This window comes from Hypomesus transpacificus, chromosome 10 (genome assembly GCF_021917145.1).
Source record: "Hypomesus transpacificus isolate Combined female chromosome 10, fHypTra1, whole genome shotgun sequence".
NCBI lineage: Eukaryota > Metazoa > Chordata > Actinopteri > Osmeriformes > Osmeridae > Hypomesus > Hypomesus transpacificus.
This window is the reverse complement of record NC_061069.1, coordinates 3,087,586-3,103,106: the sequence shown is the minus strand read 5'-3', so window position 1 is coordinate 3,103,106 and position 15,521 is coordinate 3,087,586. Positions and strand designations below refer to the sequence as shown.

The 15,521-nt window shown below is 42.1% G+C and overlaps 3 protein-coding genes across 3 annotated transcripts; 1 reads left to right on the top strand and 2 right to left on the bottom strand.

The window, feature by feature from the left end:
- Positions 1–1,042: 1,042 nt before the first annotated feature.
- Positions 1,043–3,304, bottom strand: cldn1 (claudin 1). Its single transcript, XM_047027061.1, has 4 exons — positions 2,891–3,304; positions 2,134–2,298; positions 1,901–1,985; positions 1,043–1,709 (listed from the first exon to the last, which is right to left on the bottom strand). The coding sequence occupies exons 1-4, from the start codon at positions 3,111–3,113 to the stop codon at positions 1,547–1,549; spliced, it is 636 nt and encodes a 211-aa protein (XP_046883017.1). The 5' UTR covers positions 3,114–3,304; the 3' UTR covers positions 1,043–1,546.
- Positions 3,305–4,491: 1,187 nt separating this feature from the next.
- Positions 4,492–6,317, top strand: zgc:153913 (carboxypeptidase N subunit 2). The gene is made up of 2 exons (XM_047026915.1): positions 4,492–4,537; positions 4,759–6,317. The coding sequence occupies exon 2, from the start codon at positions 4,773–4,775 to the stop codon at positions 6,315–6,317; it is 1,545 nt and encodes a 514-aa protein (XP_046882871.1). The 5' UTR covers positions 4,492–4,537; positions 4,759–4,772.
- Positions 6,318–12,443: 6,126 nt separating this feature from the next.
- LOC124472279 (transcription factor HES-1-like) lies at positions 12,444–14,163 on the bottom strand. Its single transcript, XM_047027044.1, has 4 exons — positions 13,809–14,163; positions 13,603–13,698; positions 13,347–13,434; positions 12,444–13,225 (listed from the first exon to the last, which is right to left on the bottom strand). Exons 1-4 carry the CDS (start codon positions 13,914–13,916, stop codon positions 12,735–12,737), a joined length of 783 nt encoding a protein of 260 aa, XP_046883000.1. The 5' UTR covers positions 13,917–14,163; the 3' UTR covers positions 12,444–12,734.
- Between the last annotated feature and the right edge of the window lie 1,358 nt (positions 14,164–15,521).

The following is a 15,521-nucleotide window of genomic DNA, read 5'->3' as shown; positions in this document are numbered from 1 at the left end:
TTTTTACTACAGGCTTAAAATCTTCAGTTTTCTAAGTTTTGTAATTAATGTATTCAAAGTTATTGTTTGACACAGATACATTTTTTTTTAACTTAAGTGTTACAAAGTTATAGAGTAAAGTTGTGTAATATGCAAAACGGTGAATCAATGGGATCATGACTAAACCCAGTGGTGTTCTCAGGGCAAGTGAAGACATGTGGACATTCTGAGGAATGCCTTTAGAAATTGCCACTCCCTAGCAGTTTTGGTGGCTAGGTGTACTTTTTATATACCTCAGGCTACACATTTTACATTTAGTCAATTTCCCTCTTGGCATCATTACCTGGTATGCGTTCTAAGTATGGACTTCATTTGTTTGTATCAATTGAAAATTAAGAGATTGATCCTTTTTTGTCAGGATAACTTTCATGAATGCCTCAAGTACTCATATTTAACCTCTGAGACATTAGATACAAGGTCTGTTTGGCTAGGACCAAGAACTAGCTATAGTAGCACCTCAATTCATGTTGAAATGACACCACACTGTGAAAACAAATTAGTTTGATAATGCACTTTGATATGTTGTTGATTTTGCTGCACTGTACTATGCACTATTGTAGTTGAGATATTTTTGTTCACCGTGCCTTATAGCTGAGATATGGTAACCTTGTGCTGTGCCAAGTAAATACAGACCGTTCCTTGACTCTGACAACCTAAATACTTTTATAACTATGCACTTCTGATCCTTGATCTTCTGCTGTACTGTCTGAATACACTATTTATATGTTGCTTGGATAAAGCATTTTCTAACTAAAAACAAATATGTTGATATAACATAATCAGTCTATCCCTACTACCCCAATCATATCATCACACCAATGATCATTACTTTAGTCATTTAGCAGACGCTCTTATCCAGAGTGACTTACAGTAAGTACAGGGACATTCTCCTGAGGCAAGTAGGGTGAAGTGCCTTGCCCAAGGACAAAATGTAATTTTGCACAGCCAAGGATCAAACCGGCAACCTTCTGATTAATAGCCCAATTCCCTAACCGCTCAGCCATCTGACTCCCATCTGTCCCATCTGATCAATGGGACAATTTATTGTAATATAAGTATTTGAACAATGTATGTAAAAGTCAAGGCACATAATACATAATCTTTTTTGTAAACCATTTCAAAACATTAAAAAAATATTTTCTTACATAAATCTAATTAAAAACACCAAATGTAAGTTTTGCATCTGTTTCCAAGATAGCGTCCTTGCTCAGTACTATCATATATCCATAAAAAATATTTTGTCAAACTGCACATATCACCTTGTTAAAATCGTCACGTAACAACAAACACAGTTAACAGTTATTTTCTTGATCTTCTTAATGTAATATTCCACGTTAAAAAGGAATGTATTGGGGAAGAAAAACCTAAAATATTTGTATTTAACAATGCCACAGGAAGTGACCAAAATTGCATCGAGCAGTGTATGCTGCCAGTGTGGTTCCCTGAAAAAATGCCATTAAGATGTGGTGTTTTTTTCTGGATCTCCTCTACTTCCTACTTCCTGGTTCTAAACACGGTCAGTTCCAGATGCAGGTCCAGGGCGGGATGGAGGGTAATGGGGAGACTTTGTTGGCCCCCCACTGGAGCAGTTGCAGCACAGGAAGGCTCCACCTATGATAACCAGGCAGGCAGCACCCCAACCCACAAAGAGAGCCGCGCCAAACTCATATCTGCAGACACGTAGCTTGAATGAGTGACATTACATGGATGGTTCAAAACTACTTCAGGAATGCAATGCAATTAACAGGAAACACAATTGGCTTTGAAAAATTGAGATTACAGAAGGAGAAGATTCATCGTTGTGAGAGTATATATACAGTGCACGAAAGGTGTTCAATCCAGCATGAAGGGATGACCTCACCTGGCATTGGTGGGAGTGAAGGGGTCATAAAATTCCTGAGCTATTCTGTGTCCATACCAGGATGTACCCACTAGAGCAAACAGACCTGGGAAACATGATATGAATAATGTCAGTATTGAGATTACGCTGAATCATCTGAATGTGAAACAAGGCCACTTGAATGATTTGATACATCTTCAGTTTCTGACGTTAATGATTAGTCCCTCAGGATAGTGAGCTGCTGTAGTCCTGACCTGAGATGATGAACATGATTCCTCCAACCATGGCTACCTTGTTCTTCTGCTGCTTCTGGTCCTCCAGAATAGTGGTACACTTCATGCCCACGATGGCCACCAGCATGGAGATGAGGCAAATCACGATGGAGACGAGCATCAGACCTCGCGTGCCCTGAACCATGGCTTGAAATAATAACAAGAACAACACCAAGTTTCTGTGTCATCATTAGTGCATAAAGCAAAGTCCTAAACAAACTGGCAGTAACCTAGAGGTCAGGTTTTTAGAATATCACTGGGAGCTCATAAGCAGTATATTTTTGACTCTCCTCAACTTTATATAAAGTTGAAGTCATGAGTATCCGACGTCCAACAGTTCAAACCCCACAATTTAACAAAACAAACAAAAAAAGTAGCGATAAGGTCAGCTTGGGTGTTGCTGGAGCTAAGGCTTCATTGCTACCATGAGTAGCACGTTTGGTTATTTCTGGCATGCACAGACCTGTTCCTACATGCACCAGTCTTCTCTGGAGGCAGGGGAGGGGATCACAGAGGTGGGAGTCAAATTCTTTTGAATTTGGTTGAATGTGAAATTATAAATGTTACCAGTTTGAAATCATATATGTGCCACATCCACACGTGCCCCAACTTTTTTTTTTTTGCTACATAATTTATCCGTTAGTGTTTTATGTTTTCACATCTCTGTAATTAATATACTAACATTAAAATAAAAGTTTGAGATACTTGGTATAAAGGTTTGAGATACTTGGTACAATACCTGGAAGATGGAGAATTGAGTCGTACACTTTGCACTGGACTTGACCGGTGCTCTGTGAGACGCAGGACTTCCATAACCCTTCATATATGGCTTGAGCCGTTATAATGTTGTCTCCTGCATACGACGACATCTTCCATTCGGCCATGACAGTGGATGCTATTAATCCAATAAAGCCAACGAAAGCCAAAGAAAAACCGAGGAGCTGCAGTCCCGCGTTTGCCATCTGTGCACAACACAGAAAAATACAAAATTAATCAAATGATAAGTGGGTATAACAAGTTAAATACGAACGAGATAAATTAGTCTACGCGTGCTTCAGGTGAAACGAAGACAAGAACCGTGGCACAATATTTCAAGTGACGAATTTTGCTGTCGAGGAAAGGTGTATATTGCGCCAGCATCTTTTCAGTCTCACCTTGGGAGGGTCCTGGAATAGAGCTATGCCACCCCGTGGACAGTTTTTTTATTAACTTAGTTTAGGCCTGTCTATAAATCCTATAGGCTAGCATTAGCAGTGATATAAAAACAATACTTTTAGTGACGGTTTAACAAGGCAGCATTCACTGAATGCATAGCTTTTTTTTTACATTAAAGGATTGTATGATCCAGTTATCTTGTTCATTTGCCATTCATTTCTTTTCTACGAAAATTCTTAAATTCTACGATTTTAAGAAGATAAAAATGAAACAATAAATTTGTAGTTATTCATTTAGCAGACACTTTTATCCAAAGCGACGGACAAATAGTTAATTTATTCAGTACATCAAGAACCAGAAGTCCACTGATCTAATAGTAGTTCAGGGTTAGTGCCTAGGAAGGCTCTGTATTTTTACCAGTGCAATGATAGCAGCATCCAAAACACCATCTCAACTACATTGTTACATAATTCTGATGATGATAGGAAAGTGCAAGAATAACAACATTCTCAAGGTCCTAACATCTCAACATCATAATTTTTTTGGGTGCAGTCTATGTTTACAAGACAGTTTCACATCAGGATGTCAAATATAGCATACAGAAAGGGTCAAATTTGCATGCTGCATACTAATGTTATAGTAAGTATATTATCATAGTGGCCTATGATGACAATTTCATATGCATTATAAACTTAACACAAATCAATCTGTGAATTTTGTTTCAATAATGTCCAAAATGCAATCTGTTCTATTACTCTTAAAATATCAATGACCCTATCAACACTACAGTTTCTCCCTACGATTTTCCATATTTTCAGAACACAGTGCACCTGCATACAGTATCAAATGTTAACATTCTGCCAATATTAACAAACAAAAAAATGTAATTGGCATTTAATGTTGATTGTATATTGTTTGATTAAGTTATAAACATGATACGAACTATATCACATTTATACACCTTATCCAATTATCTACTGTAATGCACAGTCTGCCAATTTGTAACTCCACTTAAATGTTAACGAAGTCAAATGGTTTTGGAAACCACCCCCTCTGTCGTGAACCAATGATTTCATGACATACTCAGATTGGCCAATGACAGAAGGCTTTGTCTTCCTGAAATTAGGCCTCTTCTCTGTGACATGTGAGTGCGTTGCACTCAATGTGATTGACGACTTTCGAAACTTGTTTTTTCTCCATTCTTTTAGCTGGGACCTTTCTGACAACGAAGGTATTTTGTAAATTTTTATTGGAATCACAAAATAAGAATCTGCTAATTTTTTATGTTTTGTCCAAATACATGTTTTACTGTAAAGAACATTTCTCAGATTTAGAAGATCAACTTTGCTGTCATATCAGCAGTCAAATAAATTATCTTAGATTTGTCATTGATGTGTTAGGTTCAGTCAAATTACTTATTGAATCTAACCACACATAATTACTTTTCTACAGTAAAAATTGTTAAAATGGGCAGAAACTTTGGCATCACACTTTGTCTGATGCTGAAGCTCTGTTACCAGGACCACACAATGTCTGAAACACATTGTCCTGCACGATGCCAGTGTTTCACACCAACTACAGCCATCTGTTCTGAAGAGCGCATGTTAACAATGCCCAGGAACATCTCGCAGGTGAGGGAGCTGGTTGTCATGACAACAGGACTGACTTACTTGGACACAAACTCCTTTCGGGAGAACCCCAGACTGGCCAAGCTGGTCTTCCTCAACAACATCCTTCGAGAGGTCTCGGTCAGGGCATTCGATCCCTTGCCGGGGCTGGAGGAGTTGGAGATCAGTGGCAACTCTTGGCTGGAACGTTTGTACCCGGGCACGTTCAGGAAACAGGTCAACCTCACCAGACTCCTGCTCAATTTCAACAGGTTCCAGACTGTGACTCCTGGCATCTTTGATTCTCTTCAGAACCTGGAAACATTGCAGCTGAAGGGAAACCTAATCTCCCACCTCCCCGGCCTCCTCTTCCAGAACCTCACCAGTCTCCGCTCCCTGGACCTGTCCCAGAATGCACTCACAAGAGTGGATAGAGAGCTTCTCACAGGCCTCACCCAGCTGGCCACCCTGATACTGGGCTACAATCAAATCACTGGCCTCTCGCCAGACTCTTTTCACAATGTATCTCAGATGAAAGAGCTCTACCTGGATGGAAACAAGATATCAGACCTCCCCCATGGCATCTTTTCACATTTAACCAAGTTAGAGGTTCTGAGTCTTTGTGGAAACTTAATCACAAATGTGAGTCGCAGAACCTTTCCTCTCAGCTTGAAAGAGCTGAATCTCAACAACAACAAGTTATCTGAGCTCTCATTCAACCCGTTCACCAGCCTGACAGCTCTCACTCAGCTCTACCTATCCTCCAACCGGCTGCATGAGCTTCCAGTGGACTTGTTCCGGAACCTCACAGCCCTGCAGGGGGTCGACCTTTCTGACAACCATCTCACCTCGCTTCCTGAGGAGATCTTCATGGAGTTGAGTGCCATCAAGGTGGTCCACTTACAGAACAACAACCTGAGCTCCATTAAGCCCCGGCTGTTTGAGCACCAGGTTCTTCTGGAGCAGCTGTACCTCTCACAGAACAACCTTCAGAATCTCCCTCTGGGCCTTCTGGACTATTTCCTTTCCGAGAACATGATAAGGTTACACGGGAACCCGTGGAATTGTGACTGTAACATACAATACATGTACGACTGGATGGGAGAAAACCACAAATATGTGGAAGATCCTAGTAAGTTGCTTTGTGCAGGCCCTGTGCCTCTGAGGGGACAAAGTCTGTCTTCTGTACACAGGGACCAGTTAGTCTGTCCCATGCAGTGGAGCCCACAGCCCAGCCATTGCACCCTCCACAATGATAATGACACTTTGATCATCAAGTGTAAGGTTGAGAAATGTTCCCCTTTGAAGCTCCAGGTTCAGTTATATGAGGATGATGGCCGTTCAGCTGAGTACATTTTTAAGAACGAAACTTCACAATGTAGTAACAGCACCATAACTGTGTAGCTTGTACTTTAGCATTTTGACTTTGAATTTGAATTGATGTGTTTTAGTTATTCAGTTAGTTTATACCATGTCATATATATGCATCCTTTTTCATGCTAGTTATTGATGTACTTTCGGATACAATATCAATAAATTACTTTGTGTTTGAGTGGTGTGACAAAAATATCAATGCTATTTAAAGTGCGAGGAGTTCTAGCCAGGTAAAATGTTTTCTGTATGACTCCACGTTGATGAAGTATCTTCGTGAGAGTAGCTGTCAATATGACAAGCAGACCTGCATAGCAACAGCTGATAACCAGCAACCCCTGCAGAATTTTGTGAACTCAGCAGGGAGATAAGAGAGGTGGATGAACTTATTCATGTCAGGTTCAAAGTTCAGCCTTTAAGTTTTAAAAACAGCGTCACTGCCGAATTGAACTCAGCTCAACTAAATTATTTACCCATGGCTGCAGTGGTTGATCTTTCCAGCAGATGACTCCAGCTTTCTGTAACTCAAACAAGCTTGTTTTGGGCTTCTCTCGTAATTTATAACAATTAAATGTATATCATAAAGGGCATTCTGTTCCGTCAATAAACTCTATTTTATGACACTAATCAAAAGAATTTCTCTGCATAGAAAAAAAAAAAAGATTATAATAGTAAGTTAGGATAAATTTTTTTTTTTTTTTACAGAGCACAAGTAGTTATGCAGGTGCTTACAATGCCTTCACTCTTTTATTCAGGTTTTAGAAGTTGATGGGACAAGCAAGTCGTCTCCAGAGACATGTCTTCACAGTCCACTGCCTCCGAACACTGGATGGGATGGTGGGACAGGGGGAGAAAGGAGAGATAGAAGGGGGGAGGAGGGAGGAAGGGACAAAGTGAGGCACACAGATGGCAACACCTTGAATACGGCACTCTAACCCCAAAGTTTACAAGGGTCAGGGGTCGTTGGGTCAATTGGGTCCTTGGTCTGTGTTGAATGACATCACAATTCAAATGACATAGTAGTGCTTCCAAAGCTTGGAGGGCTGGTTTTGGTAATCCTCCTCTGGCCAAAACTAGGGGGCAAACAGAAATTCAAGGATGAAAATATTGTTACCATACATGGACTTGTCAGCTAATGAGCACACTGGGGTAGAAGGATCTTAGATCCAAAATCCCTCGTCAGCCAATTAAAATAATGGAGGTACCACTTTAAAATCAGTTACCAATCAAACACAATGGACGCCACATCATAAAAACAATGAAAATACAATAAAAATGTGTGTTTTGAAAACAGACTGAAATACAGAGTTGCTGAATGACAGTAAAAGCTGCTTTCAAACTGATGACACAGGAACACGTACTGGTGGCCTACTATGAATATCACAACAAATACATTTTACACAATTCAGTGAGCCTTGGCTTGTCATTGATTACTATACATAGCAATACAATCCATTCAGTAAAAACCATGTAATTAGCAGTTACACTGTTACTATGTTGATGTAGATATTGCCATGGCATTGTAATGATTAAACCATGATCGTTAAGAACTCACAGACCATTAGTCTGTATACATAAACACAAGCTGCACACCACCACTATAATTGGCTGATGTCCAGAGAGCAGGTCAAGTGGCCAGATTAGGATTTCTCTTTTACACACACACACACACACCCACACACACACACACGTTATCTCTCTCTCTCAAACCCCCCCTCTTATTCACTCATACACACAAATCCCCCCTCTCTGGTTTTCCTTACTCTCCTGGAGTGTAATAGAGTTCTCGTCACTACCTATTCACCCATCAATATCCATCACTGACACTCTCTAGAATGCAGTGGAATCAGAGGGCAGATTTACAGCAGCAGGGTGTTGGCGCTGTCCTGTGAAGGTGGATGAAAGGCTGTCTTTAACCTCCAAGTCAGATCCCAGCGCTCTGCTCCACTCAGAAGTCAGTTAGCCCTGGACACCTTACTTCACACCAGCCCTCGTCGGCTGGGCAGGGGGACCAGGCTTGAAGATCTGGGCTGTGGGGGTTGGGAGGGAATTATCTAGGGGAGACACACAATGTCCAGACAACACAATGCACCGGGAGGTTTCCCACAGAGTTTTGAACAGCGAGGGAGAAGAGAGAGTTTGTGAGGGCATAGTGAGGTCTGGGGGGACAAAGGGCAAGGGTCATTAGAGATCCACAGGCTGAGGGAGCAAGGCTCCCACTGGTCATTTGAGACTGAAACAACCAAACCAGTTTTAACCTACCCGAGACTGACTCCTCCTTTAGCAGTGTCTGCTATCATAAACATAAACTCGTCATTGATTCAAATTGAATCAAAACGAAATTATATATTGGACAGCTATAGTGTGCCCATTTTGGAGGCCCGTGTCAATGTTATGAATATTGTTCATGACATATTATTCCTAACATTCAATGAATTTAAGAAATTCACATTCAGTCATTTCCAAAGAAATGAGCTATGTGTTCAGCCGAGTGCCACCACAGGTAGCTATTAGGTCTCTTTCTTAAATGACAAGAAGGAGGAGAAGAGAACACACACAGTGACATTGTGACCCACATCCCGAACACAAATGGGCCATTTGGCACTCTGTCCTGGAAAACGAGGGTCAGTGTTTATTCCTCCATGTGCCCAGACCCCCTAGAGAGGGCTAAATGAGTGTCTCTGACCAAATTAGTACAGCTGACCTGGTGCAGATGTTAAGTGGTCGAGAAGACATCACCCAAACTGGTAATCTCCTACCTTATTGGTGCACTGCGCTTTGTATAGTCATCTGTATTGGGGATAACAAGGGGCTATAAGCTCCTTATCATCAAATTACAATTATTGGGGAAGAATCAACAGAGCTGCGCTGGAGGGACCTTGCTTTTAAAACTGTGATCCTGGTTTTGTTTGCAACCCTCCAGATGGAGAGCTTTTAATATTCACATCACCACTGCTTCATTGTGTATCCTTGATTCTAATGAGGAGGTGCTGAAATACTTTTAGGACTTCATTCTTCCTAACGAGACAACTAATCTCCCCTCTCCAACAACTCAATTCCTCTAATTACAATAAGATTAATGGTGACAAAACACTAGCAGAAGGAGTCCAGGCCTCTTTAAGAAATCTAGAGCAATCCAACACATGTGAGAACAAAGTGAGATTCAGGAACTCAGTCCCACAGGACGTGCTTCAGTGGCTCATGTCTCATATCTTGTCAGGCGTTAGACGTCACAGACCAGCTTCCACCAGCTCCATCCAACCCCGAACCAACCAACCATTTTCTCCAAGACGTATCACGCATGAGAACTCTCTGTAATCTCTATCAGCTAAGGCTCAAGTCCTTCCCCAGATGCTACCCGCATGGCCTTTCTACCCTGTCTGTCTGGGCAGACCAAAAGGCCGAGGCCGTAACTGAACCACCAGAAGTTATGGGGACGTCTTACTTTGAAGGGACACCTGCAGTGAAAGTGTATCTTTATGGTCCTGTTCATAAGTCCTTATGGGCAAAAAGCCAAGCATGGCAAGGAGCAGACTGAATAAAACCTAGAGACACCTAACCCAACAACATCTTTGATGTCCCGATAGCAAGGGATGAATTACGGTGAGGTTTTTGGATACAACCATTATTCTACATGGCTTGGCAACAATAAATCAGACCACTTCAATGTAATATTGTCACATTGACTTTTGGTTCACCCCGAAGACGTATGTTGTGTTTTACGAACAACATTGCAACAACGTAAACAGTCAAATGAATCAAATTGAAAGAGATTTGGAATGAACTGAACATGTTGTTTTGAGACAAGAATGTTGACTCACAACAGGGTTCAAGTGTATCTGTGCCTATCGCCTGCCTGGTATTTAAGGAGGAACTGCTGAACCCCCAGAAATCATTGTTCCATCTCCAAGAACAATACCAGGCCGGTTTACCACAAAGGCAGTCCCGGCAGAGATTTCCGGTACACGTCAGTAAGATAGGGTCTCCCATAGCGGGGTTCCTGTCAGTGTGTCACCGACTTTGTGAAGAATGACTCATCAATCATGGATCACACTGAGGGGCCTGGCCTGAACTAACTCGGCCTAGCCTTTACAAAATATGGGGGGGAAAATACATCAAACTGGGGGGATGGGAGAAGAAGGCGGGAATGGCGGAAACAGGCAGGAAGGACGAGCAGAACAACAAGGGCTACAGAGGGTGACTGACACTGGTGAACACTGGGGGTATTTATCAGTGAATGAACTTTCTCTATCCAAACCCATTCAACGTTCCCCACTTTATACCTCAAGTATCAGACCCATAGCCATGGAAGACCCTGAGAGGAGCTGAGGAAAGCACCAACCTGTTTTGGAGCTTTCAAACGGTCCTCTATATTCTCTGAGGGACGTTGCCTGATGCCTGAGTTTTCTTAAAGCCTTTTAGAGCTTCCAGGAGCACACAACAATGATCCTTTAGCATGCTGAAAGTGACAGCATACCCCCCACCCTACTTCTCCCTTCGCACCATTAAACCTCTTCCTGGATAAACAAGAGGAAGGTCTTTTATGAAGACTGAGAAGGCCACAAAGAGAGGAGCCATTGAGTTGCTGAGGGGACAGCCTTTGTTTTTGTGTTTCAGTGGCTCTTCTAAAAGCCCTGTCCTGATAGGGGAGGCACTGTTTGGCTTTTACTGCTCTCACACCAGGCTGCTGTATTTGGTCAAAACACAGAAATACTTAATTGACTGTCATATTTAGTTTTGCATGTACGCAATCATTTTTAATTTTTGTAGACAAAATCAATTTTGAGATGTATCACAAGTGAAGCGGTTCGCATCCAACAATGCAAACAATTATTGACATTATTTGAGTTACAACTTGTAACTCCTCGAAAATATATCATGTCATGAATGCAAATATCCTGGAGTGGGTGTGGTGCTGGTGATGGGACACTGTTTGGGGCAGCAAGCTGTTTGAGCTGACCTGTCTTAATGAATCGACTGACAGGCACCTGTGACCTCTAGTCAAGCCCCCCCTCACGTCCCACTGTGAGCAGCTCACACTGGACACACACTGGGGCTGTCAGTCCTCTAACTCACTGCTAAGTGGACAGCGCTGGCTCCTGCCTACTAAGCTTAGCCACTCAGATCCCATGTGCAAACATAGTCTACACTTCCTGTGTGAAAATGGGATCACTGGAATTGAATTACGAGACTTAAGGAATATTTCCCCCTTAACAACTCCTTAACAAAGTTGATTTGAGAAAGAAATACACGATTTACCATGTTTTCAGACCACACAGTTTGAGTCCCAGTCTGGTTTGCTCACAATTGCTACAGGTGCTACATATCTGGTAAACTGTGTTTTTTTTATTCTTCTCAACATAGGTGGAACTGGGAACTCAATCTGGCAACCCAAATAAACGTTGAAATTTGAGTGGACAATCCCTGTATGCTCCCTGTATAACCTTCCTCTCAGACCAGCATAAACAGACACAGCTCTGTCCTCCAGTATGTTTGTTTCCCTGTCAGGCAGACAAGCTTGCACGTGTCGGGCTGACTGCCCACCTCCCTCCCTGAGCTGGAAGTGCATCTGAAGGGCAGATTCATTCTCACGGCCCCCTCTCAGGTTACCCACCTCATCTGGGAGCTATTTATTCCCAGACGGAGGTTTCCCTGTTACTGACTGATGTATTCAAGATGGATTAAAAGGGAGATACCTCTTAATGGAGCGAGGGCATGGGTGGGTGGGTGTAATGTCCATGCCTAAATCTCATGATGTCTCATCAATAAATCAATATGAACTCAGAGGTGGGAATACCTCCACATGAGAAAACATCATATCAGATTGCTTTACATGGGGTCACACACCTTTAGATCAATGACTTGAAACCTTATTTCCATGACCAAAATATTTATATTCATACAGTAATAATTTCTGAATTCACATTTTAAAGGTGAGAAAAAGTATTCCATACACACAGCTGGTCTTCAAACAGGTGTTATTTAGTGCACATTAAGGTACAGGCCTGTGTGAAATACACACTATAATTTGTTATGTCCTTGACTGCTACGGGTTTCAATGGGAACCCTTGTACACCTTTTGCTGAGGTCTATAACATATCTTTCAGTCAAGAATATGGTGGAACAATTTTGAAAGTAGGCTAACTGAAGTTTTGAAGGTTTCAATAACAATTTATTGATCCAAAAGGATAGCATTAATGATTGAACAATGCAATCAATCTCATAGCACAACGATATCGAATGAAAAATCACCAATGAAAAACATATACATCTCAGTCACAACATCTTTTATCAATTACTTGAACTTTCTGTAAACATAACTCTTAATTTCTTAATGGAAAACGCATAAACTGTACAAAATACATACAATAGCCTAGCGGCCTAAACAAACGTAAAATGTTCTTGTAAAACAAGTGTAATGTCTTTCACGTCTAATGGCGCGTCGGGACGCTACCATGGTCGCCACACTGAGTCTAGAGTGACCGAGGGCGCGCCAGGTGACATCGCCACGGCAAGTGCTGGATGTCCGCTTTGCGCATTTAAGGACGCCAGAGCTGCGCCGGGAATAAGGAAAGCAAAATGTCCATCGGTTGTCGCCGGTACAATTTGGAGGCCACTGTACAACTTAAACGCCTCCGGGTGGATACTGACAGGCGAGCCACTTTTGCAGGGCATTCCATTCAACTGTGGAGTAGCACTCGAAATATGTGCAATGGCTTGGGAAAGCGCCGGTTGCGGAGGATATGTGGGAATCAGGCGCTGAGTTGCGTAATTCACCGGGTTGATCTGCGACACGCAGCCGGCCAAGTGGCTGAGAAGTCTAGTCCTGACCTCGGTGTTGACGCCTTCACACGTCGACAGAAAATGAGTGACTTCACCAATGCACTCGCTAAAACCCGCTCTGTACTTGCCCATTAAGGATGGATCTATGTTAACAGCAGCTGTGAAGGAGAGCAATTAGCGTTAGATTACAGCAGTCATCATCATGGTCATTATTAGATTAGGCTATATCAGATATTATGAAATAATTTTGGAAATCAATGGTCCGTAACAAACTCATACCAGTCATTTGCAGACGCTGTATGTTCCTTAGGTGTTTCACTGTCATCTCAAGAATGTCCGCCTTCTCAAGCTTCGAATTTCTGGAGCTCTAAAATAGATAAGACATTCCACCTTTAAATCAATCAGGTCGGCCGTGACTTCATGCTTACCTTTAAAATTCCACCCCAGTATAGGCAGTGGCCTCGCTGGATATGGATATGTCATTTAAGGCGTTCAAAGTCAAGGATATTAACGATTGTGTAATTTTTGCACTTACGTCCTTCTTTAATGCCTCTAGAATAAGAGTTTTTAGCTGACCCAGGCTGTCGTTTATTCGCGCTCGTCGTCTCTTCTCCATTATAGGCTTTGAGGACTTAAAGAGGAAAACAAACATGAATTAAACACCATTTATATGGAACTTGTGGTCATTACAAAAATACGTTTGAAACTAAGTTTTTACAATAATCCGTTGATATACCCTACCTTTCGGTGCTCAGAGGCAGTTCTGGGTTTATCCGGAGTGCCATTAACGCTCGCCGGGGTGGCAGCAACAGATGATGGGGATGCTTTTCCAAATGTATCGGCAGGCATCTTGGACTTCGAGGTAAAATATCCCAAAACAAGCCAAATATACAAAAAATTGAAAATTAATTGAAGTTGGCTATCCAGTTTATTTCCACTATTTACTTCGCATCACAAAAAGAGATCACAATGTGGGCCACAGAAACTTCGGCAGAGTTGGCAGAACACCTTGCTGGTTTGTAAAGCAACGTCAAAATTGTTCCGGTCTCATTTATATAGCCGAGCTCCACGCGAATGGCTCGTGTGAAACTTCACTAAAATTTATTCTCACTGCAACTTTCTACCAATGACCGCGCGCTTGCTGCTGACGGGAGACGGTTGGCTCGTGCAAGAAAGACGTCTATTGGCTGCTAGGTTGTATGTATGGCACCTTAATATGGATCCACGGCGCTCTTTCTATAAAATATATAAATTGTAAAAAAAATTGTAGTACTTTCTTTAATGAATGTAACATAATTTAATGTTATTGAAAATTCGAATTATGTTATTGGCATTTCACCTTTTCGTAATATTTATTTTTCTTACAGAATAGCTGCAGTCAATGTGACAGTGATTATTTCGTGTCAGATTATACCAATAGACACAATACAAAAATTCTGTCGTCGTGTTCTCGATTTTCTCTTCATTAATGCTGTTTGCCTTTCAGAGATCACCTTTCAACAGTACTATTTCAATTTTCTCCGTCTTTAGAACAAAGGGAAGACGTCAATATGGGACCTGCTGTGAGCTTTTCTGACAACTCTGTTCCATCAGAACTATCTCCATCTGGTGCAGATCAAGGTTATCACTCAGTCTTTTCCCCCTTCTCTTGATAGACTTCAGATGCCTTCATGTCTCCATTCTAAAGCTCCTTAAACCTCAGAGGTGAAATGACCCCAACAGCCAGGTCAGGGTCTGCTCCATATACTTCCTATGGGTCCGCAAAGTAGCTCTAACAGTAAGGGGTTTGTGGAATAAAACCCTGTGTATAAAAACAATTCAGTTTTAATTGTAGGTGAAACACGCATTAAACTGTCAGTAAGTATGGTCGAAAACTGCAATGGCCTTCTTCTGATCCCAGTTTATCTACTTGCCTCATTACCTCCTAAACACGCTCCCTTTTTCACACAACCCCCTCTCTTCTGAACCTCCCTTGGGGGACTACATAAACCGTTAGGGAGGAAAGCGCAAGCACATTTATGCGTTACACTTTGATTTACCTTCCGACTTTTAATCGGAAACATCTTCAGTTGGCTCTGGCCGTCCAAGGGACGAGGGGAAGGTGCGGGATGGCAGGAGAGGCCTCATCCTGACCCTTTATCAGTCCTGTTCTCAATGAGCCTGCTGGCGGAGCAGAGACAGCGCTTTATTGTGGCAGTGATCTATAACTATGCTTTATGGCACACTCCAGATCTGTATCAGTGTGGGAACCCCAGCGTATGGAAGAGAACAGAGGGGCAGGGTCGGCCAAGCAGGCTTAGAAAGCTATCGAAGACCAGCAGTGTCTGATAACCACCATCCACAGAAGGATGCTGAGGGCGGGAGGAGTTCCAGACTGTCAAAGATTAAACTGACTTGTGACCCAGGGCAAATATTTCACCAGGATGTAGAGCTTATTTTGGAACACATGCAACC

Excerpts from the sequence above, each read along its gene's own strand:
- cldn1 (XM_047027061.1), bottom strand. The coding sequence starts at position 3,113 with ATGGCAAACGCGGGACTGCAGCTCCTCGGTTTTTCTTTGGCTTTCGTT. Across the intron at positions 1,986-2,133 it reads AATCATGTTCATCATCTCAG|GTCTGTTTGCTCTAGTGGGT; the intron begins GTCAGGACTACA and ends CATGTTTCCCAG. Across the intron at positions 1,710-1,900 it reads TTCACTCCCACCAATGCCAG|ATATGAGTTTGGCGCGGCTC; the intron begins GTGAGGTCATCC and ends ACGTGTCTGCAG.
- zgc:153913 (XM_047026915.1), top strand. The coding sequence starts at position 4,773 with ATGGGCAGAAACTTTGGCATCACACTTTGTCTGATGCTGAAGCTCTGT.
- LOC124472279 (XM_047027044.1), bottom strand. The coding sequence starts at position 13,916 with ATGCCTGCCGATACATTTGGAAAAGCATCCCCATCATCTGTTGCTGCC. Across the intron at positions 13,435-13,602 it reads TAGAGGCATTAAAGAAGGAC|AGCTCCAGAAATTCGAAGCT; the intron begins GTAAGTGCAAAA and ends TATCTATTTTAG. Across the intron at positions 13,226-13,346 it reads ACAGCGTCTGCAAATGACTG|CTGCTGTTAACATAGATCCA; the intron begins GTATGAGTTTGT and ends TCTCCTTCACAG.